The sequence below is a fragment of the Balaenoptera borealis genome (assembly GCF_965194805.1).
Source record: "Balaenoptera borealis genome assembly, chromosome: X".
Classification (NCBI taxonomy): Eukaryota; Metazoa; Chordata; class Mammalia; order Artiodactyla; family Balaenopteridae; genus Balaenoptera; species Balaenoptera borealis.
In genome coordinates this window covers 32,538,747-32,564,856 of record NC_138881.1, presented here as the reverse complement: position 1 = coordinate 32,564,856, position 26,110 = coordinate 32,538,747, and the positions used below count along the sequence as shown (strand labels likewise).

General features: G+C 36.7%; 1 protein-coding gene across 1 annotated transcript in view; it reads right to left on the bottom strand.

Moving 5' to 3' along the window:
- The window catches only part of CFAP47 (cilia and flagella associated protein 47), a 431,032-nt gene that overhangs the window by 6,734 nt on the left and 398,188 nt on the right, over positions 1-26,110 (bottom strand). Inside the window, 1 exon segment of the mRNA XM_082377789.1 lies at positions 1,119-1,287. Within this exon segment, the coding sequence (XP_082233915.1) occupies positions 1,119-1,287 (169 nt within the window).

The following is a 26,110-nucleotide window of genomic DNA, read 5'->3' as shown; positions in this document are numbered from 1 at the left end:
CACTGATTTAATTGTCAATTCTGCATAGGGAAATCAGAAACAGAATTTTGTTGGTAAAACCTCTTAAGTAGTTAGTTTCAGAAATGTCCACCATATGCTATAAACTGAATATAATTTTATTCACAAATCTATTTTAAAAATATCATTTTAAGAAGGAAATACATCAACATGATCATTTAAAATCAAATATTAACACAGGAGTGGGTTATGTGCAGCAAGGCTCCAGAGGCTTTATATTTTTATTAACCTGGGTTGTAAGGACTCTAAGATGAAAAATAAAAATAATTTTCTCAAGCAATATTCAACATTTTTCTCTATTCATTAAAACAGTAACAACACATTTTTCTGCCAATGGTGCTGCTTAATTAGTGTCTGATTCAGAAGTCTAGTAGACACTTTGGCATCAGTAGTTGTGTCTCAAAACATGACTACAAGTCCCTTGTGCCTGTGCTACTGAAAACAGACAGTGGCAATAGGCATCTTTTCAGAAATAACTTGAAAGTTATCTTAAGCCAAAAAGTTCCTAGTGGCATATATGTGGGAAATTTTATGGAGAAGTGTTGCTTACTGGATAAATTTTCAGAATTGTACTTACCTTAACTTTTAATAAAATGATCACTTTAACATTATTTTACATTAATGACCCATCTCACATCGTTCTTTTTTTCCAATTCAAGATAAATTTTATCTTCTATTTAATTTACTTCATTTTAGACTTTAACATTTTGAAAGCATCTTATCCCTTAATCAAAGGTTTCAAAATCTCTATCGCAAATCACCTAAAGTCTTTGAATAGGTTATTACAGAAAATAATATGTGACTATACAAATCACTTTACAGTCATTATTTATCTCTTCCACAATTCCTTAATATGGAAGAGAAATAATTTCCTATTTTCACTGGTGATAACAATATTTTTGGTTATACTGCACATTTAAAATTTCTTTATTGACCAAAAGGAAATTAAAACAAGACAGAGCAGTTGAAATATGTTGACTTTTGCAAGATAACGTTGCTATTCTTTATCTGTGATCATTGGGTGAAACCTTTTCTCCCAAAGTCATTTAATGACTTTTGTGACATCAAACATTCTTGACTACTGCCTTTGTAGAACTCACCTGTATTGCTGATGTTGCTGTGTATATCCCGCTGTACATTTTGGGTTTAAAACCCACAACGATTAGAGTTCCTTCAGTGTCAAAAGGAAGAAGTTCTCCAACCTGAGGTTTTACAAAAAACTCAGGATCACTGCCAGGCAGGAAGTATGCCATGAATGGCTCGGGATTTCTGGAACAAAAATATAATATCAACCTTTAAAATTGTATCATTACCCTGTTCTCTTTATGAGAACTTGATGCGTAGGGCTTGGTTTATATCCTGTTGCATAGGACTACAGTTAAACATTAATGCTGCTATGCAGCTGTGAGTCTGATACTTGTTACTTGATGGAATGCTTACAGAGTAATAGTGAGGAGGCATTTTTTAAATTACCGAAAAGTGTCATTCTTTGCAGGGTGACAAAAATGGAATCTTAAAGATATTTTCAATCACATTTTATTTTTATAGTGTACAAAGAATACAATGCTGTCCCTATAAAAACTGGAAGAACTCAATGTCCCAAATGAAAATTCAATTATTTTTAAATAAATTAATATGTAAAATGCCTGACCACAGCAGCTATCATAAAGCCTTTGTTTTTACTATTATTCCAATGTGATATTTGCTCACTCTCCTTCAGTTTTCCACTTGCTAAGTAAGACATAAATACTTTACAGGTTCATTAAAGATTCTTGGGCCTGAAGATGAGCTGCTATGATCTGAAGTGAACTGAGTGACATTTAAGATTCAAGTGACCATCCTGAAGTCAAGGTAGATTACATTTGAGATGAAGACTGTGAAAGAAGTTGAGGAACTTCTTGGTAGAAGAAAGCAGGAGAGAGGCACAGTACATGGGAGGTTGTGAGGAATTTAAAAACCAAACTGACAGGGGAGATACAGGCAGAAGGTAAAGAACAGTTTCCTAGAAAAGATCCAACAGTGAAACACAGAAGAGCAGATGGGAGATTCAGGTTGGCACTCATTGATCCTTTCAGTAAATGTGTATTGAGTATCATAGCAGGTGGTCTGAGAAAGTGGACTAAGGATACAGATGGCTTAGACTGGAATCTTATCTCTATCTGGGAGCATGACTTCAGGCAACTTGCCTAGTCTTTTTGAACCTCAGTTTTCATTCTGTTAAATTAATAATACCCATAAAGATTATTATCTTTCCTGGCACATGGAAAGTACCTGACAAGGACTAATTAATATTAATATAGTCATTATGATTGTTATTGTTTTAAAACATTTTATTACCAGTGCTAGGCAATGATGCATGATCCAATAAATAAGAGATGTATAAAACAGAATATCCAGAGGGGTGATGTCAGGGAGATGGCAGAATAGGAAGCCCCAGATCAGTTCCATGGAGACACTGATTCAAAAATATGCAGGCCAATTTCCATTGTGAGAAATTCTGAAACCAGTTAAGAGGCTTCTGCCCTCCAGGTGAGTGCAAAATCAGCTGCTTTGAAGCTATTAGGAAAATTTGTGGATGCTGTCACCACAAGCTCTCCCTCCTGAGCACAGTACCACAGGATTAGGAGGAAATTCTCAGGTCTCACTTCTCCCAGGTGAAGAAAAGAGAAGAGTGGACCAGACATCCAACAACTGGATATTGGAGGTGTGGGGCTACTGGGGGACTGGCTTCTGTCTTGCATATCTTGAAGTATTGATGAGACCTGACACACCCTAGAAGCATGGTAGTTTCTGAGAACAAAAAAGAGCTGGACAGCGTACTGGTTCTACAGAGGTCTCATGGTACGGCAAACAGAAACTGATATAGCTCAGAAGGCTCTCCATAAGTGCAGAAAAAGAAGAGTGGAACATGCGTCCAAATTTCTGGCTTTTCAGTGGGCTGCTTAAGGTTCTGGTTTCTGTATTGCTTGTCTTATGGAACTGAGAGAACATGACAAACTCTAGATGCCTAGAGGCTGCTGAAAAAAAGATCTGGGCAGTGTGCTATTTCAGAGTACTCACACTACAGAAGACAGACACCAGAGGCAGCAAGAGATTACAAACTCCTGAGAAAACAGAAGCTGGCAAGCCCCTCTAATTAGTAATCTTCATACACAAGATCAGAAAGACATATTCACAGAAAAGATCTGAGAGGCCCCCTGAGTCTCTAGTTGCACTGCTTGGTGAAGACCTTTCCTTGTATAAAGCCAGTATGTAAAGAATGGGAGAGGTAGCTATTTTTTTCAAATGTGTAGATACCAACACAAAGTTAAAAAGAATATGAAGAAACAGAAAAAAATTACCCTGTTAAAGAAATAAAATAAGTCTCCAGAAACACACCATAAAGAAATGGAGGTATAGGAATTACTTGACAAATTATTCAAAATAACTATCATGAAGATGTTCAACAATATCAGGAAAACAATGCATGAACAAAATGAGAATTTCAACAAAGAGATAGAAAATATAAAAAAAGACCAAACAAATTTTGGAGCTGAGGAATGTAGCTGAAAAATTCACTGAAATGAAAAATTCACTAGAGGTTCAACAGATTTGATCAAGCAAAAGTAATCAGAGAATTTGAAGAAAAGTCATGTGAAATTATCCAGTCAGAGGAGCAAAAAGAAAAATAAATAAAATAGAGTGAAGAAAATCTAAGGGACTTACACAACAATATCAAGAGGACCAATATACACATTATGAGTCTCAGAAGGAAAAGAGAAAAATAGAGGCAGAAAGCTTATTTAAAGAAATAATGGCCGAAAACTTCCCAAATCTAGGGAAGGAAATGGACATCAGATTCAGGAAGTCCAAAAGGCTCTAAATAGGATGAAACCAAATAACTCCACAATGAGATGCATAATCAAAATGTCAACAAAGCCAAAAAGAGAATTTGGAAATAGCAAGAGAAAAATAACTTATCACATACAAGGGAATCCTTGTAAGACTCTCAGCAGAAACCTTGTAAGCCTGAAATGAGAGGGATGATATATTTAAAGTGATAAAAAACAAACTGCTAAACAAAAATACTATAACCAGCAAAACCATCCTTCAAAAATGAAGTAGATACTTTCCCTGACAAAGAAAAGCTGAGGGAGCTAATCACCATTAGACCTGCCTTACAAGACATGCTAAAGGGAGTCCTTCAAGTTGAAATGAAAAGATGCCAAACAGCCACACAAAAGCATGTGAAAGTATAAAGCTCACTGGTAAAGGTAAATATATAGAAAAATATACAAATTGAATAGTGTAACAGTGGTACATAAATCACTTTTAATTGTGGCATAAAAGTTAAAAAACAAAAGTATAAAAATAACTATAATTATAAAATATATTAATGGATACACAATATAAAATATGTAATTTGTACATCACTAACAAAGTGTACAGATTTTGCATGCAGTTGAAGTCAAGTTATCAGCTTAAAATGGATTGTTAAACTTATGAGATGTTTTATGTAAGCCCTATGGTAACCACAAAGAAAACACCTACAGAAGATACCCAAAAGAAAATGAGAAAGGAATCAAAGCATGTTACTAGAAAAAAAATCAATACAACATAAAGGAAGACAGCAAGAGAAGAAAAGATGGACAAAAGAGCTATAAGACATAAAGAAAACAACAAAATGGCAATATTAAGTCCTTCCCTATTAGTAATTACTTTAAATGTAAATCAAACTCCCCACTCAAAAGAGACAGTAGCTGATAGGATAAAAAACAAGATCCAAGTATATGCTGTCTAGAAGAGACTAACTTTGGGTTTAAAAATACACATAAGCTGAAAGTTTTAATGGGAAGAAAGATGGCAAATGGTAAACAAAAGAGCATGGATGGCCTTACTTATATTAAGCAAAGCAGACTTAATAAAAAACTGTCACAGAAGACAAAGAAGGACCTTATATCAGATGAACTTGCCAGAATGATATAACAATTATACATATTATAACTATACATATGCCCAACAACAGAGTATGTAAATATATGTACCAAAGATTAACAGAAATGAAAGGAGAAATAGAAAGCAATAGAATAATAATAGGAGATTTCAAAATCCCATTTCCAATAATGGATAGAAAACCGAGAAAGAAGATCAATAAGAAAAAAGAAGACAGGAACAATTCTATAGACAAATGGTTCTAACAAATATACGCAGAGCATTCCACTCAACACCAACAGCATTTACATTCCTTTCAGGGGCACATGGAACATTCTCAAGGACAGACTGCATGTTCGGTCACAAATCAAGTCTAAACAAATTTAAGAAGACTGAAATCCTACCAGTTGTCTTTTCCCACCACAGTGGAATGAAACTAGATATCAACAGCACAAGGAAAATTGGAAATACACAAATATGTGGAAATTAAACAATCAAATTTTAATTTTAAAAAAACCAATGAAATCTTGAACTACCAATGAACCAAAGAAGAAGTCAAAAAGGTGTTAGAAAATACCTTGAGACAAACGAAAATGAAAACACAACATTGCTTGTGGAATACAGCAAAAGTCGTACTAAGAGGGAAGTTTATAGTGGTAAATGCCTACATTAAAAAAAAAAAAAGAAGAACTCAAATAAACAACCTAACTCTATACCTCAAGAAATTAGAAAAAGAAGAAAAACTCAATCCAAAGTTAGCAGAAAGAAGGAAATAATAAAGAGTAGAGCAGAAATAAATCAGAGACAATAGACAAAAATCAACTAAAAGTGAAACTAAGAGTTGGTTTTTTGAAAAGAACAAAATCAACAAAATTACCTAGACTAATTAAGAAAAAAAGAGAAGACAAATATATAAAATCATAAATGAAAAAGGACACATTACAATTGATGCCCCAGAAATAAAAATGATCATAAGAGACTGCTGTGAACAATTACATATCAAAAAATTGTATAACCTAGAAGAAATGAATAAATTCCCCCAAAAATGTAATCTACCAAGACAGAATCATGAATAAACAGAAAATCTGAACAGATCTATAAATATTAAGCACACTGAATCAGTAATCAAAATCCTCCCAACAAAGAAAAAGCCCAAGAACAGATGGTGAATTCTACCAAGTATTTAAAGAAGAATTAACATTAATCCATCTTAAACTCTTCCAAAATATTGAAAAGGAGGGAATACTTCCAAATACTTCCAAGCATAATTTATCCTGATGCCAAAGCCAGAAAAAGACACTACAAAAAAAGAAAACTACCGGCCAATATCCTTGATGAATATAGATGCAAAAATCCTCAACAAATGCTATCAAATTGAACTCAATGGCACATTAATAGGATCATACACCATGTCCAAATAGGATTTAACCATAGGATGCAAGGAAGGTTCCACATAAGAAAGTCAATTAATATGCTAAACCACTTTAACAGAATGAAGGATAAAAAACACATGATCATCTCAAGACATGCAGAAAAAAATCTGACAAAATTCAACACCCTTTTTTTTTTAAACTTTTTTTTTTTAATTTTTATTTATTTATTTATTTTTAATTTATGGCTATGTTGGGTCTTCGTTTCTGTGCGAGGGTTTTCACTAGTTGTGGCAAGGGGGGGCCACTCTTCATCGCTGTGCGCGGGCCTCTCACTATCGCAGCCTCTCTTGTTGCGGAGCACAGGCTCCAGACACACAGGCTCAGTAATTGTGGCTCACGGGCCCAGCCGCTCCGCGGCATGTGGGATCCTCCCAGACCAGGGCTCGAACCCGTGTTCCCTGCATTAGCAGGCAGATTCTCAACCACTGCGCCACCAGGGAAGCCCTCAACACCCTTTTATGATTAAAAAAACCTCAACAATCTAGGAATAGAAGAATATTAGTTCACCATAATAGAGGCCACATATGCAAAGTCCACAGCTAATAACATATTCAATGTTGAAAAACCAAAAGCTTTTCCTCTGAGATCATTATCTCTGTTAGCAGATGACATGATTTTATTTGTAGAATGATTCCAGGAAAAACTGTTATAACTAATAAATGAATTCAGTAAAGTTGCAGGATAGAAAATCAACATACAAAAATCAGTTGCATTACTATATACTAACAATGAACTATTTGAAAAAAGAAATGAAAAAAAAAATCCTATTTAAAATAGCATGAAAAAGAATACAGTTGGCCCTTGAACAACACAAGTTTGAACTGCATAGGTCCACTTATACATGGATTTTTAAAAATACATATACTACAGTACTACACGATCTGTGATTGGTTCAATCTGTCGGTGTGGAGTCACATATAGGGAGGGCTGACTGTTGACTGCTGTAAGGTCAGCACCCCTAATTCCCATACTGTTCAAGGGTCAACTGTACTTAGACATAGATTTAACCAAGAATGTTAAGATCTGTACATTGAAAACTAACAGACAATGATGAAAGAAATTAGAGAAGACACAAATAAATGGAAAGATATCTCCATATTCATGGACAGGAAGAATCAATATTGTTAAAACGTCCATATTATCCAAAGCAGTCTACAGATTCAATGCAATTCCCAGCAAAATCCCAATGGCATTTTTTGAAGAAATAATAAAAAAAATTGTAAAATGCATATGCAATCTTAAAGGATTCTGAATGGCCAAAACAATCTTGAGAAATAAAAACAAAGCTAGAGGCCTCATACTTAGTAACTTCAAAATTTATTACAAAGCTTCAGTAATCAATATGGAATGATACAGGAATAAAGACAGACATATAGACCAACAGAACAGAACAGAGAGCCTGGGGATAAATGCACACATATACAGTCAACTAATCTTCGACAAAGTTGCTGAAAATACACAATGGGGAAAGGACAGTCTCTTTAATAAATGGTGCTAGGAAAGTTGTATAACCATATACAAAAAAAAAAAAAATTGGACCCCTATCTTATACCACTAACAAAAATCAACTCAAAATGGATTAAAGATATAAACATAAGACCTAAACCCTGTATAAATCAAAAGTAAAAATTTCAGAAGAAAACAAGGGAAAAGCTCCTTCACCTTAGTCTTAGAAATGACTTTTTGGATATAACATCAAAAGCACTGGCAACAAAAGCAAAAATAAACAAGTCGGACTATATCACACTAAAATTTTTCTGCACAGCAAAGGAAAAAAAAATCAACCAATGAAAAGGCAACCTCTGGACTGGGAGAAAATATTTGCATACCATATATCTGATAGGGGGGTAATATCTAAAATATATAAGGAACTCATACAACTCAATAGCAAGAAAACCCACAAATAACCCTATTAAAAAATGGGCACAGGACCTCAATAGATATTTTTCTAAAGAAGACAGACAAATGGCCAACAAGTATATGAAAAGGTGCTCAACATCACTGATCATCAGGGAAATGCAAATTGAAACCACAGTGGGACATCACCTCACACCTGTTCAAAAAGTCAAAAAATAAGTGCTGGCATGAATGTGGAAAAAAAGAAAGCCACTGAACACTGTTGGTGGGATTTAAAATTGGTACAGCCATGGTGGAAAACTGTATGAAGTTTCCTCAAAAAGCTAAAATTGAATTACCATATGATACAGCAATCCTACTTCTGGATTGTATATCTAAAGGAAATGAAATCAGTATCTCAAAGATATATCTGCATTCCCATGTTATTGTAGCATTAGTCACAAAAGCTAAGCTATGGAAATAATCTAAGTGTCTGTCTACAGTTGAATGGATAAAGAAATCTGGTATATACATAGAATGGAATATTATTTAGCCATAAAAAAGAAGGAAGTTTTGGGACATTTGGGACAACATGGATGAACCTGGAGGGCATTATGCTAAGTGAAATAAGCCAGATGAGAAAAACGAATTCTGCATGATCTCACTTAAATGCAGAATCTAAAAATGCTGGACTCATAGAAGCAGAAAGTAGAACAATGATTGTCAGGGGATGGAAGTTAGAGGAAACAGAGGAATACTGGGCAAAGGGTACAAACTTTCAGTTATAAGATAAATAAATTCTGGAGATCTAATGTATAGCATGGAGCATGTAGTTAATAATAATGTATTGTACACTTGAGATTTGCTAAGATAAATCTTTAGTGTTCTCACCACACACACCAAAAAGGTAACTACGTGAGGTGTTGAACAGGTTACCTTGATTGGGAGAATCATTTCACAATATATATTGTATCTAATCGTCACACTGTTTACCTTAAATATATACAACGTTTATTTGTCAATCATACCTCAGTATAGCTGGAAAAATAAAAAAAAATTAAAATAACTTAATACAAAAGGATAAGCCTCTGATTGGAGAATTTCAAATCTCAGTGGTAACAGATAATTACAGAAATTTTTCCTTTCTTTATGTGGCATTTCTTACATTACACTGTCCAGTAGGGTACCTATACTGCTTACATCTGTCAAAGTTAATGCCGTATTTAACCTTCTAAAAGAACAGAAATTTTTATCAGCTTTCCCAGGGCTATTGATATTGAAAATATAGCTTGAGGGTCTGACATATACTTTACCCTACCACAGTTCAGAATGGCCTGAATTTGAGGTTCACAGGATCCTAAGCTAAGATAGGGATGTGAACAAAGGTTTCTCTGTTGAGATGGGTTTGGAGGAGAGGAGACAGGAGCTGAGGCATCTTACCTAAACGGACACCCTGCCCACTACATACTACCAAATCTGGTAATTTACTTCATTCTTTGCTGTGACTGTGTTAAGATGTGTGTGTGTGTGTGTGTGTGTCTGTGTGTGTGTGTATGTGTGTGTGGGTGGGTGTGTGTATGTGTGGGTCTTAAGTAAATTGGAGACAGCGATATCTATTTAGTATTTAAAAAACTAAATTAAATAATGCTATATATGCAACATATTTAGTAGGCATGAAACACATATTTACTATTGCATTTATTGTGTTGTTCTTAGGTAGGGCAGAAAAGAGGATAAGAAAAATGTGATGATCATGAATAATCACTCAAGTAGGCTCATTACTGTCCTAGATTTAACACAGCTCTGGATCTTTACTAGAAACACATTATTTTCAGTATTTTTAAAACAACAATATCATTAAGAATAATAGTTGAGCTGTTTCGATACTTTAAACTCTATCATGTGTTTATCCTAACTCTTCAGAGTACTTCTCATCCCTGAATCTTCATACCTAAAATTAACCGTTGACAAACTCTGGTCCTTTTAAATAATGAAAATACAAAGTGAAATGAACTCCTTAAAATAGCTTTCCTTTGGTCCATCTCTCTTTCTTCCTCTCCAGAGGACCTTATGTCTTAGAGATCATTTAATTAGTTAATTAATTAATTAATTTATTTTTAACATCTTTATTGGAGTATAATTGCTTTACAATGGTGTGTTAGTTTCTGCTTTATAACAAAGTGAAGCAGTTATACATATACATATGTCCCCATATCTCTTCCCTCTTGCATCTCCCTCCCTCCCACCCTCCCTATCCCACCCCTCTAGGCAGTCACAAAGCACCGAGCTGATCTCCCTGTGCTACGCGGCTGCTTCCCACTAGCTATCTATTTTATGTTTGGTAGTATATATATGTCCATGCCACTCTCTCAATTTGTCTCAGCTTACCCTTCCCCCTCCCCATGTCCTCAACTCCATTCTTTAGTAGGTCTGCGCCTTTATTCCCGTCTTGCCCCTAGGTTTTTCATGACCATTTTTTTTTTATTTTTAGATTCCATATATATGTGTTAGCATATGGTATTTGTTTTCCTCTTTCTGACTTACTTCACTCTGTATGACAGTCTCTAGGTCCATCCACCTCACTACAAATAACTCAGTTTCGTTCCTTTTTATGGCTGAGTAATATTCCATTGTATATATGTGCCACATCTTCTTTATCCATTCATTGGTTGATGGACACTTAGGTTGCTTCCATGTCCTGGCTATTGCAAATAGAGCTGCAGTGAACATTTTGGTACATGACTCTTTTTGAATTATGGCTTTCTCAGGGTATATGCCCAGTAGTGGGATTGCTGGGTCATATGGTAGTTCTATTTTCAGTTTTTTAAGGAACATCCATACTATTCTCCATAGTGGCTGTATCAATTTACATTCCCACCAACAGTGCAAGAGGGTTCCCTTCTCTCCACACCCTCTCCAGCATTTATTGTTTGGAGATTTTTTGATGATGGCCATTCTGACTGGTGTGAGATGATATCTCATTGTAGTTTTGATTTGCATTTCTCTAATGATTAATGATGTTGAGCATTCTTTCATGTGTCTGTTGGCAATCTGTATGTCTTCTTTGGAGAAATGTCTATTGAGGTCTTCTGCCCATTTTTGGATTGGGTTGTTTTTTTAATATTGAGCTGCATGAGTTGCTTGTAAATTTTGGAGATTAACCCTTTCTCAGTCGCTTCATTTGCAAATATTTTCTCCCATTCTGAGGGTTGTCTTTTCGTCTTGTTTATGATTTCCTTTGCTGTGCAAAAGCTTTGAAGTTTCATTAGGTCCCATTTGTTTTTTGTTTTTTTTTTTCCATTTCTGTAGGAGGTGGGTCAAAAAGGATCTTGCTGTGATTTATGTCACTGAGTGTTCTGCCTATGTTTTCCTCTAAGAGTTTGATGGTGTCTGGCCTTACATTTAGGTCCTTAATCCAGTTTGAGTTTATTTTTGTGTATGGTGTTAGGGAGTGTTCTAATTTCATTCTTTTACATGTAGCTGTCCAGTTTTCCCAGCACCACTTATTGACGAGGCTGTCTTTTCTCCACTGTATATTCTTGCCTCCTTTATCAAAGATAAGGTGACCATATGTGCATTGGTTTGTCTCTGGACTTTCTATCCTGTTCCATTGATGTATATTTCTATTTCTGTGCCAGGACCATACTGTCTTGATTACTGTAGCTTTGTAATATAGTCTGAAGTCAGGGAGCCTGACTTCTCCAGCTCCGTGTTTCTTTCTCAAGATTGCTTTGGCTATTCGGGGTCTTTTGTGTTTCCATACAAATTGTGAAATTTTTTGTTCTAGTTCTGTGAAAAATGCCAGTGATAGTTTGATAGGGATTGCATTGAATTTGTAGATTGCTTTGGGTAGTAGAGTCATTTTCACAATGTTGATTCTTCCAATCCAAGAACATGGTATATCTCTCCATCTATTTGTACTATCTTTAATTTGTTTCATGAGTGTCTTATAATTTTCTGCATACAGGTCTTTTGTCTCCCTAGGTAGGTATATTCCTAGATATTTTATTCTTTTTGTTGCAGTGGTAAATGGGAATGTTTTCTTAATTTCACTTTCAGATTTTTCATCAGTAGTATATAGGAATGCAAGAGATTTCTGTGCATTAATTTTGTATCCTGCTACTTTACCAAATTCATTGATTAGCTACAGTAGTTTTCTGGTAGCATCTTTAGGATTCTTAACGTATAGTACCATGTCATCTGCAAACAGTGACAGCTTTACTTCTTGTCCGATTTGGATTTCTTTTATTTCTTTTTCTTCTCTGATTGCTAAAACTTCTAAAACTATGTTGAATAATACTGGTGAGAGTGGGCAACCTTGTCTTGTTCCTGATCTTAGTGGAAATGGTTTCAGTTTTTCACCATTGAGGACAATGTTGGCTGTGGGTTTGTCATATATGGCCTTTATTATGTTGAGGAAAGTTTCCTCTATGCCTACTTTCTGGAGGGTTTTTATCATAAATGGGTGTTGAATTTTGTCAAAAGCTTTCTCTGCATCTATTGAGATGATCATGTGGTTTTTCTCCTTCAATTTGTTAATATGGTTTATCACCTTGATTGATTTGCATATATTGAAGAATCCTTGCATTCCTGGGATAAACCCAACTTGATCAAAGTGTATGATCCTTTTAATGTGCTGATGGATTCTGTTTACTAGTATTTTGTTGAGGATTTTTGCGTCTATGTTCACCAGTGATATTGGCCTGTAGTTTTCTTTCTTTCTGACATCTTTGTCTGGTTTCGGTATCAGGGTGATGGTGGCCTCATAGAATGAGTTGGGGAGTGTTTCTCCCTCTCTTATATTTTGGAAGAGTTTGAGAAGGATAGGTCTAGTTAGCTCTTTTCTAAATGTTTGATAGAATTCGCCTGTGAAGCCATCTGGTCCTGGGCTTTTGTTTGTTTGAAGATTTTTAATCACAGTTTCAATTTCAGTGCTTGTAATTGGTCTGTTCATATTTTCTATTTCTTGCTGGTTCAGTCTCGGAAGGTTGTGCATGTCTAAGAATTTGCCCATTTCTTCCAGGTTGTCCTTTTTATTGGCAGATAGTTGCTTGTAGTAATCTCTCATGATCCTTCATATTTCTGCAGTGTCAGCTTTTACTTCTCCCTTTTCATTTCTAATTCTATTGATTTGAGTCTTCTCCCTTTTTTCTTGATGAGTCTGGTTAATGGTTTATCAATTGTGTTTATCTTCTCAAAGAACCACCTTTTAGTTTTATTGATCTTTGCTATTGTTTCCTTCATTTCTTTTTCATTTATTTCTGATCTGGATCTTTATGATTTCTTTCCTTCTGCTAACTTTGGGGTTTTTTTGTTCTTCTTTCTCTAATTGCTTTAGGTGTAAGGTTAGGTTGTTTATTTGAGATGTTTCTTGTTTCTTAAGGCAGGATTGTATTGCTATAAACTTCCCTCTTAGAACTGCTTTTGTTGTATCCCATAGGTTTTCGGTCGTCATGTTTTCATTGTCATTTGTTTCTAGGTATTTTTTGATTTCCTCTTTGATTTCTTCAGTGATCTCTTGGTTATTAAATAGTGTGTTGTTTAGCCTCCATGTGTTTGTATTTCTTACAGATTTTTTCATGTAATTGATATCTAGTCTCATAGCATTGTGGTCGGAAAAGATACTTGATATGATTTCAATTTTCTTAAATTTACCAAGGCTTGATTTGTGACCCAAGATATGATCTATCCTGGAGAATGTTCCATGAGCACTTGAGAAGAAAGTGTATTCTGTTATTTTTGGATGGAATGTCCTATAAATATCAATTAAGTCCATCTTGTTTAATGTATCATTTAAAGCTTGTGTTTCCTTATTGATTTTCATTCTGGATGATCGGTCCATTGGTGAAAGTGGGGTGTTAAAGTCTCCGACTATGACTGTGTTACTGTCGATTTCCCCCGTTATGGCTGTTAGTATTTGCCTTATGTATTGAGGTGCTCCTATGTTGGGTGCATAAATATTTACAATTGTTATATCTTCTTCTTGGATTGATCCCTTGATCATTATGTAGTGTCCTTCTTTGTCTCTTGTAATAGTCTTTGTTTTAAAGTCAATTTTGTCTGATATGAGAATTGCTATTCCAGCTTTCTTTTCATTTCCATTTGCATGGAATGTCTTTTTCCATCCCCTCACTTTCAGTCTGTATGTGTCCCTAGGTCTGAAGTGGGTCTCTTGCAGACAGCATATATATGGGTCTTGTTTTTGTATCCATTCAGCCAATCTATGTCTTTAGGTTGGAGCATTTAATCCATTTATATTTAAGGTAATTATCGATCTGTATGTTCCTATTACCATTTTCTTAACTGTTTTTGGTTTATTATTGTAGGACTTTTCCTTTTCTTGTGTTTTCTGCCTAGAGAAGTTCCTTTAGCATTTGTTCTAAAGCTGGTTTGGTGGTGCTGAATTCTCTTAGCTTTTGCTTGTCTGTAAAGGTTTTAATTTCTTCATCAAATCTGAATGAGAGCCTTGCTGGGTAGAGTAATCTTGGTTGTAGGTTTTTCTCCTTCATCGCTTTAAATATGTCCTGCCACTCCCTTCTGGCTTGCAGAGTTTCTGCTGAAAGATCAGCTGTTAACCTTATGGGGATTCCCTTATGTGTTATTTGTTGTTTTTCCCTTGCTGCTTTTAATATTTGTTCTTTGTATTTAATTTTTGATAAGTTTGATTAATATGTGTCTTGAGGTGTTTCTCCTTGGATTTATCCTGTATGGGACGCTCTGTGCTTCCTAGACTTGGTTAACTATTTCCTTTCCCATATTAGGGAAGTTTTCAACTATAATCTCTTCAAATATTTTCTCAGTCCCTTTCTTTTTCTCTTCTTCTTCTGGGACCCCTATAATTCAAATGTTGGTGCGTTTAATGTTGTCCCAGAGGTCTGCTAGACTGCCCTCAATTCTTTTCATTCTTTTTTCTTTATTCTGCTCTGCAGTAGTTATTTCCACTATTTTATCTTCCAGGTCACTTATCCATTCTTCTGCCTCAGTTACTCTGCTGTTGATCCCTTCTAGATAATTTTTAATTTCATTTATTGTGTTGTTCATCACTGTTTCTTTGCTCTATAGTTCTTCTAGGTCCTTGTTAAACGTTTCTTGTATTTTCTCCATTCTATTTCCAGGATATTGGATCATCTTTACTATCATTATTCTGAATTCTTTTTCAGGTAGACTGCCTATTTCCTCTTCATTTGTTAGGTCTGGTGGGTTTTTGCCTTGCTCCTTCATGTGCTGTGTGTTTCTCTGTCTTCTCATTTTGCTTAACTTACTGTGTTTGGGGTCTCCTTTTCGCAGGCTGCAGGTTCGTAGTTTCCATTGTTTTTGGTGTCTGTCCCCAGTGGCTAAGGTTGGTTCAGTGGGTTGTGTAGGCTTCCTGGTGGAGGGGACTGGTGCCTGTGTTCTGGTGGATGAGGCTGGATCTTGTCTTTCTGGTGGGTACGTCCATGTCTGGTGGTGTGTTTTGGGGTGTCTGTGGCCTTATTATGATTTTAGGCAGCCTCTCTGCTAATGGGTGGGTTTGTGTTCCTGTCTTGCTAGTTGTTTGTCATAGGGTGTCCTGCACTGTAGCTTGCTGGTTGCTGAGTGGAGCTGGGTCTTGGTGTTGAGATGGAGATCTCTGGGAGATTTTGACCGTTTGATCTTACGTGGAGCTGGGAGGTCTCTTGTGGAGCAGTTTCCTGAACTTGGCTCTCCCACCTCTGTGGTAGAGCCCTGATGCCTGGCTGGAGCACCAAGAGCCTGTCCTCCACACGAGTCAGAATAAAAGGGAGGAAAAAAGGAAGGAAAGAAAGAAAGAAAGAAAGAAAGAAAGAAGATAAAATGAAATAAAGTTATTAAAATGAAAAATAAAGTATAATTGTTAAGAAAAAAAATTTTTTAAGTAATAAAACAAACAAACAAATAAAACCAGACAGAGAGAACCCTAGGACAAATGGTAAAAGCAAAGCTATATAGACAAAATCACACACAGAAGCATACACATACACACTCACAAAAAGAGAAAAAGGGAAAGAAATACATATATCGTTGTTCCCAAAGTCCACCTCCTTAATTTGGGATGATCCATTGTCTATTCAGGTATTCCACAGATGCAGGTACATCAAGTTGATTGTGGAGATTTAATCCGCTGCTCCTGAGGCTGCTGGGAGAGATTTCCCTTTCTCTTCTTTGTTCACACAGCTCCTGGGGTTCAGCTTTGGATTTGGACTTGCCTCTGAGTGTAGGTCGCCTGAGGGCGTCTGTTCTTCGCTCAGACAGGACGGGGTTAAAGGAGCAGCTGCTTCGGGGGCTCTGGCTCACTCAGGCCAGGGGAAGGGAGGGTTACGGATGCGGGGCGAGCCTGCAGCGGCAGAGGCCAGCATGACGCTGCACCAGCCTGAGGTGCACCGTGCGTTCTCCTGGGGAAGTTGTCCCTGGATCACGGGAGCCTGGCAGTGGCAGGCTGCACAGGCTCCCAGGAGGTGAGGTGTGGACAGTGACCTGTGCTTGCACACAGGCTTCTTGGTGGCGGCAGCAGCAGCCTTAGCATCTCATGCCTGTCTCTGGGGTCCGCGCTGATAGCCGCGGCTCGCGCCCATCTCTGGAGCTCGTTTAGGCGGCACTCTGAATCCCCTCTCCTCATGCACCAGGAAACAAAGAGGCAAGAAAAGAGGTAAGAAAAAGTCTCCTGTCTCTTCGGCAGCTCTAGACTTTTTCCCGGACTCCCTCCCGGCTAGCTGTGGCGCACTAGCCCCCTTCTGGCTGTGTTCACGCAGCCAACCCCAGTCCTCTCCCTGGGATCCGACTGAAGCCCGAGCCTCAGCTCCCAGCCCCCACCCGTCCTGGCAGATGAGCAGACAAGCCTCTCGGGCTGGTGAGTGCTGCTCAGCACCGATCCTCTGTGCGGGAATCTCTCCGCTTTGCCCTCACCCGCAGTCTCCGCCGGCGAAGGGGCTTCCTAGTGTGCGGAAACCTTTCCTCCTTCACAGCTCCCTCCCACTGGTGCAGGTCCCACCCCTATTCTTTGTCTCTCTTTTTTCTTTTTTCTTTTGCCCTACCCAGGTACGTGGGGAGTTTCTTGCCTTTTGGGAGGTCTGAGGTCTTCTGCCAGTGTTCAGTAGGTGTTCTGTAGGAGTTGTTCCACATGTAGATGTATTTCTGATGTATTTGTGGGGAGGAAGGTGATCTCCGCATCTTACTCTTCTGCCATCTTGAAGCTCCTCCCGAGATCATTTAATTTAGAAGATAGAACAGCCACCACCTCATGGCTTGTCATGCATTTTTTTCTCCTCTTTTCCCCTCCCCACATGCCCAGTAAACACGAAGAATGTGTAGTCACCAGGGCATAGTCATTTCTCTTCAGAACTTATTGATATTTTACTCTTGGTCAGAGAGAAAAACGAGATGTTGAGTGTTGAGTTTGTTCGTGGGGAAGCTGGTCAAACACTAAATGTGATTAGGTCAGCCTATCTGACATGTTCCCCACTAGTTTCATAGGTCTTTTGAATGACTTGAGATTTCTAATACCTACCTAGCTATAGTCTCCCCAGGGATGGAAAGTAAACTGGATATATTCAGGAGCTTATTTACACCATTGAGTCATCTAAAATAAATTTAAGACAGACTTGGCATGGGGTAGTTTTGAATTGTTCCCCAGAATTGATCCGTGAAGAGAAAATAAATTCATCCCCTTTGGCAGTTTAGGATGTTACCCACCATGATCTGAGCCTTGCCCCTCAAAGAATTCCAGCTGAAGATAATAACTAGGAGGACTCTGAAGAGAGTTTATTGACTTAGAGGAGGCTCAACATTCTCAAGTAAGCAGATTCCACCGTGGCAGCCCTGCACATTTTTTGACACTTTTCCCATCAAAAGGTGGGGCCTATATTCCCTTTCATATATCCAAGTCAACATAGTGACTCTCCTGTAACCAACAGAATGTAGCTAAAGTGAAGCTGCATAAATTCTAGGTCTGTATCAGAAAATGCCCTGCAGTTTTTTGGAATACACACTGTGGGAAACTAGTCACTGTGTACAAAATCCAACTACTTCAGACACACATTATATAGAGACTGCATGTAGGCACCATTAGCCAATAATAGCTGCACTATTAGACAACAACTAGCATTAACTGCCAGTTAAGTTAACCATTTTGATCAGCTAGCTCAATCAAGCCTTAAATTGGCTGTGGACATTGCCAACATGTAACTACAGCCTCATGAGGGAGCCTCAGTCATTAAGACGTACCACATATGCACCCCAAACTTGCACTATTTTCTGTTAAATCTTAAAAAAAAACCCTCCTGTGCCCATAGTATAAGGCATGCATTATTATATCCTCAGAACCAAAACTGAACAAAATCAAAATCTATACTTTAGAAAATATTCTGTTGGCATTTTTAGATTTCTCAGTAATTTTAAGTCATTTACTCAATATAGGAGGGTTATCAGACTTCAGGACGTAAGAATCAAATTTTATCTCATATTGTGAGCACATCTGACAAATATAACTGTATATCCTAGAACTTCTGATAAATGCATTCATCTACTAGGAAAATGTTTACTGAAATCTAAAGGAGGAGGTATATTTCATATTTCTCTTGATACTCTCTTAGAACTTAATGTTTGCAGAAATATATCAGAATAAAAGATACTAGCTGCTTCTAATTTTAAAAAAAATATCTAGGAGAATATTTGCAGTATTAATTAAAAATGAACTCAGATAATTGTGATTGTAATGAAGCAGGTTGTTTCTCTTTTGCTTCTTCTACACAAATATACTGCCATAATTGCCTTTTTTTTCTTTTCTTTTAACATTAATAGAAAAATACAAGGGCATATATTGTATATTAATGCATATATGTGGAATCTAGAAAAATGGTACAGATGAACCTGTTTGCAAGGCAGAAGTAGAGACACAGATGTAGAGAACAAATGTATGGACACCAAAGGGGGGGAAAGGGGTGGGTGGGATGAATTGGGAGATTGGGATTGACATATATACACTAACATGTATAAAATAGATAACTAATGAGAACCTGCTGTATAGCACAGGGAACTCTACTTAATGCTCTGTGGTGACCTAAATGGGAAGGAAATCCAAAAAAGAGGGGATATATGTATACATATAGCTGATTCAGTTCACTGTACAGTAGAAACCAACAAAATTGTAAAGCAACTATACCCCCCCAAAAAATTTAAAAACTAGTTCATCAACAGAAAAATAATAAATCACTGATTTTTTTTAAAAAAGTTATTAAAATCTTGGGAAAAAAAGGAAAATACAAGGGCATAAGGAAACAGACTATTGTGTTAGAGGCTGAATTGTATGTCATATATTTTCTGGTTGTACCCATAAAAACTTACCTCAATGACATTTAGAAATCAAGATACCCAGTAAAGATACAAAAATAAACTTAAAGGTAGTTTGAAGAAAGTGACTTTGCAATTATCTTATATTTTTCCAAAGGCCAGGCCAAAGTATAAAGGTATGATGCAAATCTATTGCAAATGGATTAAGAAGAATTTAATAAATGTAGGGGAATCAAGAAAGTGAGAACTAAGCTCCTAATTTATTTCTTTGAAAAGGCTGAGTGAGACATAGATATAATCTTGACCTTTTATCATTTTATCAAAAATATCAGGTTCAGCATATCTATAAAATATTAACGTTAGTATTATTATGGTCAGAGTCTACACAACCTAGGATGACATTACCCAAGACATTGGGGGAATGAATCATATTGGTTTCTGAATTAAAGTGTTTATTCACCAGGATGTAACATGTTCCTGTTCTTCCTTCTTTCTGACAGTAAACATGGGCCTTGGTCTACGTCTCAAACTATCTAAATGAAGGCAGACTTTCCAATTAGATTAAGAAATAAAGTAGACTAATGAAAATGATTTATTTTTCAATTTAGACAGAAATAATCATGATATTCTTTCAGAAAACTCATACATTTCATTTTATATTTTTATTGAGTGTTTTCCTTTATGAGTATTATCCAAAATTTTCAGATTTGTTTATTATAATCTCTTATAACTGATGATTAAATTATATAATTGTATCAGTCAAAAGCAATCACAAGTGAGGCAATGAAGGGTGGAATTTGTATTATCTTGAATTCAAACGCTTTAGTTCCTATGTTTCTATTAAATTAAACACAGGATAATATTACAAAGTAATTAATCAACAAGGACAGAATATAATGGTTCAGATACTCTGAACTCTATGGATTATTTATTTTCTATAACCAAGAAAGAAGAAAGCTAATTTTACTCATTAAAGGCACATACAGGTTATGAAATCTGTTCACTTTCTCATATTTTAGGTAGCATCTACCTTGCCTCTCTTTAGTTAATTTTCACCTATTTGGGAAATGTGTTGTAGATTATGTAAAACAGATCTGTAGTAGCAAAGCCCAAGTGTGTAGGCCAAATGCACATATAAAACTGGATGAAGTAATTCAGACTTTTAACCTAAAACTCTATGAATGAATCACAGACAGGTACCCCAAATAAATGCCAAGCAAATATCCAAAAAACAACAACAACAAAAAAACTGGACGAAGGAAAATTGATTTCCAGCCCAAGAGGCAGCTTTCTCAAAGTAAACAAGTATGATATTAAAATTTCCTGCCTGCCAATAAATAGAAATTCATTTTTGCACTCCTGATTGCAAAGGGAATATTTTAAAACTGACCAACTGAGAGAGCTGTACAGGCCAATCAGTTAAGAATACTTAATAAGTTACTAAAAGAGCAGAGCTCTAATCATGCCCATAACTGCGTTTATTTGGAGCTACTTAACCTATTAAAAATTTTGGTTACAATGAACAATTTACTTTGAAAAGACTCCAAATATATTGATGTAATAGTTTTATGCAGTACCTAAGGATACAAATAACTTTAAAGAACTATGAATGAACTTTAAAAATGGTTTTAAAGAGTTTTAAACGGTATCTCAACAGAAACAGCAAATAATTCTATGTGCCATTAAATCCCAGAAACCTAAGAAATACACCAAGCTTCTGTTTCGCCCCTAAGAGCACATCAAGGCAAATTTATATCCAATAATAACTGTTACTTATTGTCATGGAAACCAAAGTTCCTGGGGATTTTCATTCTTTCAGGGCATACTTATCAAGCATCCCTTATATATCTGGCACTGACCAAGACAGTCCTTGTCCCTGTCTTCATTGAACTCAGACTAATAGTGACAGCAGATATTATATGACAAGACTCATCATAATCAAAGTTTTGAAAACTAAAATCAAACAAAACATCCTGAGAGAAACTAGAGAGAAATGAAATGTTACCTATAGGGGAACAACAGTTCAAATGACAGCACATTTCTGCTCAGAAACCATGCAAGCCAGAAGGAAGTGGCACATTTTTCAAGAGATGAAGGAAAAGAACTCTGAATCATGAGTTCTATATCAAGCAAAAATATTCTTCCGTAATGAAGGAGTAATCTCAGATTAAGGAAAGCTAAGAAAATGTGTCACTAGCAGAGCTAATCTTAAAAAAGAGCTAAAGGAAGTTCCCTGAACAAAAAAAATTAAAATAGGAGGAGGCTGGGACTTCAGGAGGAAAGAAAAACAATGGAATGGGTAAAAACAGGGGTAGGTATAATGAACTACCCTTTTCATGAGTTTTTATATTTTACAACTAAAGCAAAGATTATAACATCATCAGACATGGTATTCAATGTATGTTGTGACTTTATATTTAGAAAGTGGGGGGAGTAAAGGAACCAATGGAAATAAAGTTTCCACACTTATCTTGAGGTAGCAAAATGTCTATAGCAGTAGACCGTGATATGTTGCATATGAATATGTTGCATACAGCAACTATTAAAAACAAACTATACAGTGATATATACTTTAAAATATACTATAGATAAATAACAATGGATTCTAAAATCAGTTCAGGTTACCGATACAAGGCAAGAAAAGGAAAACAGATGAAAGAAACAAAATGAACTAACAAAATGAATAATAAAATTGCATAAATAAACCTAATATATCAATCATTACTTTAGATGTTAGTGATGTAAATGCACACCAATGGAAGTTAAGAGACTGGCAAAGGGAATTAAAAAGGATGATCAAATTATACGCTGTCTATAAGAAATATACTTCAAATTTAGTGATACAGGTAGACTGAAAATAAAAGCATGAAAAACATTATACCATGCAAATATTCATTTTTTAAAAAGCAGGAGTACGTGCTCCACAACAAAATAAGCCACCACAATGAGAAGCCCACGCACCACGACAAAGAGTAGCCCCTGCTCGCTGCAACTAGAGAAAAGCTCTCATGCAGCAACGAAGACCCAACACAGCCACAAATAAACTAATTTAAAAAATTTTTTTAAAAAGTAATAAAAAAATAAAAAGCAGGAGTAAAGCACGAGTGATTATATAAATATCAGATTAAGTAGACTTCAAAGCAAATACATTTACCAGACAAAAAGAGATATTATATAATGACAAAGAGTAAGTATGCCAAAAATGACACAAGAATCTTGTATTTTCATGTACCAAATGTCAGAACTTCAAAAGTATATGTAGCAAAAACAGAATTTAAAAGAGAAATAAATAAATGCATAATTATGTCCTGGGATTTGAACACTCCTCTCTCATCAATTTAGAGAACTATGGGACAGAAAATCAGCAAGGAAACAAAGGAATTGAAAAATATGATCAACCAACAGGCTCTAATAGATATGTACAGAACACTCCATCCAACAAAAGAAAAATATCCATTCTTTTCAACAAATATAAAATGATTGAATTCATAGAGTATGTTCTCTGACCAGAAAAGAATCAAACCAGAAATCAATAATAGAAAGATAACAGAAATCCTCCAAAATATTTGTAAATTAAACAATACTAAATAACCCATGGGTCAATGGGAACTCTCAAAGGAAATTTTAAAAATACATTTATAACTGAATGAATATGAAAATACAATATATCAAAATTTGTGAAATGCAGCTAATACAGTACCCAGAGGGAAATTTATCACAAAAAATACAATAGAAAAAAAAGGAAAGATCTCAAATCAATAATCTAGGCTCCCACTTCAAGAAACCACATAATAAAGATAAAAATAGAAGTAATATCAGCAAGATGACTGAATAACATGTCCCTTACTCACATCCTCCACAACAATAATTCGGTATCCATCCATGGACAAAAGTACCTTTGTGGGAGCTTTGGGATCTAGGTAGGAGATTGTGAAATTCTGGTGCAGTCTAAGAACGAGGGGAGCCATTTTGATAATGCAGGCCCACACCCAGGTGGCTGACTTGCTGACCATGGCCATGGCCACAGGCAAGGAAACAACTCCATACCCCTGAGGACTTAGCTACAGCCCAATATGGCTTTGGTTCTATCACCAGCACCATGTGCCAAAGAACCCAGGAGGAGGCACACATCCATGTGTAGGTTAATAGGCATACAGCCCTCAGTCCTGGCTGTAGACCCTTAAGTGGCCTGTGAACCAGCTCCAGCCCCTCTTGGCCATGATCCTGGAATCACCCCTGGAGAGCACTGATTCAGACAATTACCCATGGACAGACAAGAGAGACTTTGCGGAAGTCCAGGAGTTGAGGAGAGAGGTCCCAGCACACCATTGGAGCAAAAAAAAAAAAAAATTAAACTGGACACATTGGCTAGATAGGGTAAGAAAAACAATTTCACTTTACCAGTGTGAGCCCTCCCCCAGGGTGCAACAGCCCAATGCCCAGAGAGAACTTCTCAGCTAGTGATTTCTCCCACTTAGGAAAGTGAGAATATGTAAGTGAGTACCCAGCCAGGGAGTTGCTGGAAGAGCAAAGGATAGGGCTCTTAGAGGGCATTAAAGGGACATGGATCCTACCAACTGTATCACAGACTCTATCAAGAAGGCCCACCCACTAGACAATGGGAACTTCTTGCCTGCAGTTCCCCCAGCTGGCCTACAGGCACCCTCAGCACTCTGGGTGCCCTACCTGCACACACCCTATCCCTGTGGCTGGTTTCTGGTGTGTGCTCCCAAGAGCAGCAAGACAGAGGCTTTGCAGATGGCTACTGAGCATTTGTAGAAACACAGAGCCCAACTCTGAGGGCTTGCAAGAAACACAAAGTTGAACATTCAGCACTGCCCTAGGAAAAGCAAAAGCGAGGCTGTCAGCACTAGGACTGGCTTGACAGGATCAAGATAAGGCATACAAGCTTTAGTATTCTGCCATGAGATGGAGTAAGAAGTGTGGAGCAGGCATACACAGAGAAAAGGACCGAGAAATCCTTGAAATCCCAAGTAGGACTGAAAGAAGGTAATTATCTCCTGAAGACAGTCAGCAAAGATCGGAGGAGGTGACTACTACTTCAAATGAGAAGACAGCAACACAATGAGTAAGGAGAATGGATCAGTAATCAAAACCCTCCCACTAAAAAAAACCCAGGACCAGATGGTTTCATTGGTGAATTCTACCAAGTATTTTACAAAGAATGAATGCCAATCCTTCTTAAACTTTTCCAAAAAAGTGAAGAGGTGGAAACACTCCTAAACTCATTTTATGAGGTCAGCAATTCCCTCATGCCAAAGGCAGATAAGGACACTACAAGAAAAGAAAACTGCCAGCCAATATCCCTGATGAATATAGGTGCAAAAATTCTCAATAAAATACTAGGAAACTCAACTCAATAGTACATTAAAAGTCTCATACACCACAATGAAGTGGGATTTATCCCTGGGATACAAAGATTGTTCAACATAAGCAAATCAGTAAATGTGATACACCACATTAATAGAGTGAAAGATAAAAATCATATGATAATTTCAATAGATGTAGAAAAAACATTTGACAAAATTCAACATCCTTTCATGATAAAAACTCTTAACAAACTGGATTTAGAAGGAATGTGACTCAACACAATAAAGGCCATATATGGCAAGCCCACAACTAATATTATACTCAACGTTGGAAGGTTGAAAGCTTTTCCTCTAAGATCAGGAACAAGACAAGTGTGCCCACTCTCACTGCTCCTATTCAACATAGTACTGGAAGTCTGAGCCAGAGCAATTAAGCAAGAAAAATAAATAAAAGGTACCCAAATCATAAAGGAAGAAGTAAAATCTGTCTGTTTGCAGATGACATAATCTTATATATAGAAAATCCTAAAGACTCCACCAAAAAACTACTAGAACTAATAACTGAATTCAGTAAAATTGCAGGATACAAAATCCACATACAAAAATCAGTTGGGTGGGGCTTCCCTGGTGGCGCAGTGGTTGAGAATCCGCCTGCCAATGCAGGGGACACGGGTTCGAGCCCTGGTCTGGGAAGATCCCACATGCCGCGGAGCGACTAGACCCGTGAGCCACAACTACTGAGCCTGCGCGTCTGGAGCCTGTGCTCCGCAACAGGAGAGGCCGCGATAGTGAGAGGCCCGCGCACCGCGATGAAGAGTGGCCCCCGCTCGCCACAACTAGAGAAAGCCCTCACACAGAAACGAAGACCCAACACAGCCAAAAATAAATAAATAAAAAAAAAAAAAAAAAAAAAATCAGTTGGCTTTCTATACAATAAGAAAACAATGAACTATCTGAAAAAGAAATAAAGAAAACAATCATATTATAACAGCATAAAAAACAATAAAGTACTTAGGAATAGATTTAGCCAAGGAGGTGAAAGACATGTACGCTGAAAAATATAAGACACTGATGAAAGAAATAGAAAAAGGCACAAATAAGTGGAAAGATAACCTGTGTTCACAGATCAGAAGAACTGATATTGTCAAAATGTCCATACTACCCAGAGTCATCTAGATTCCACACAATCTCAATCAAAATTCCAAGAGCATTTTTCCCCCCCCAAAAAAAAAAAAGAAAAAAAATTATAAAATTCATATGGAACCACAAAAGACCCCAAATAGCTAAAGAAATCCTGAG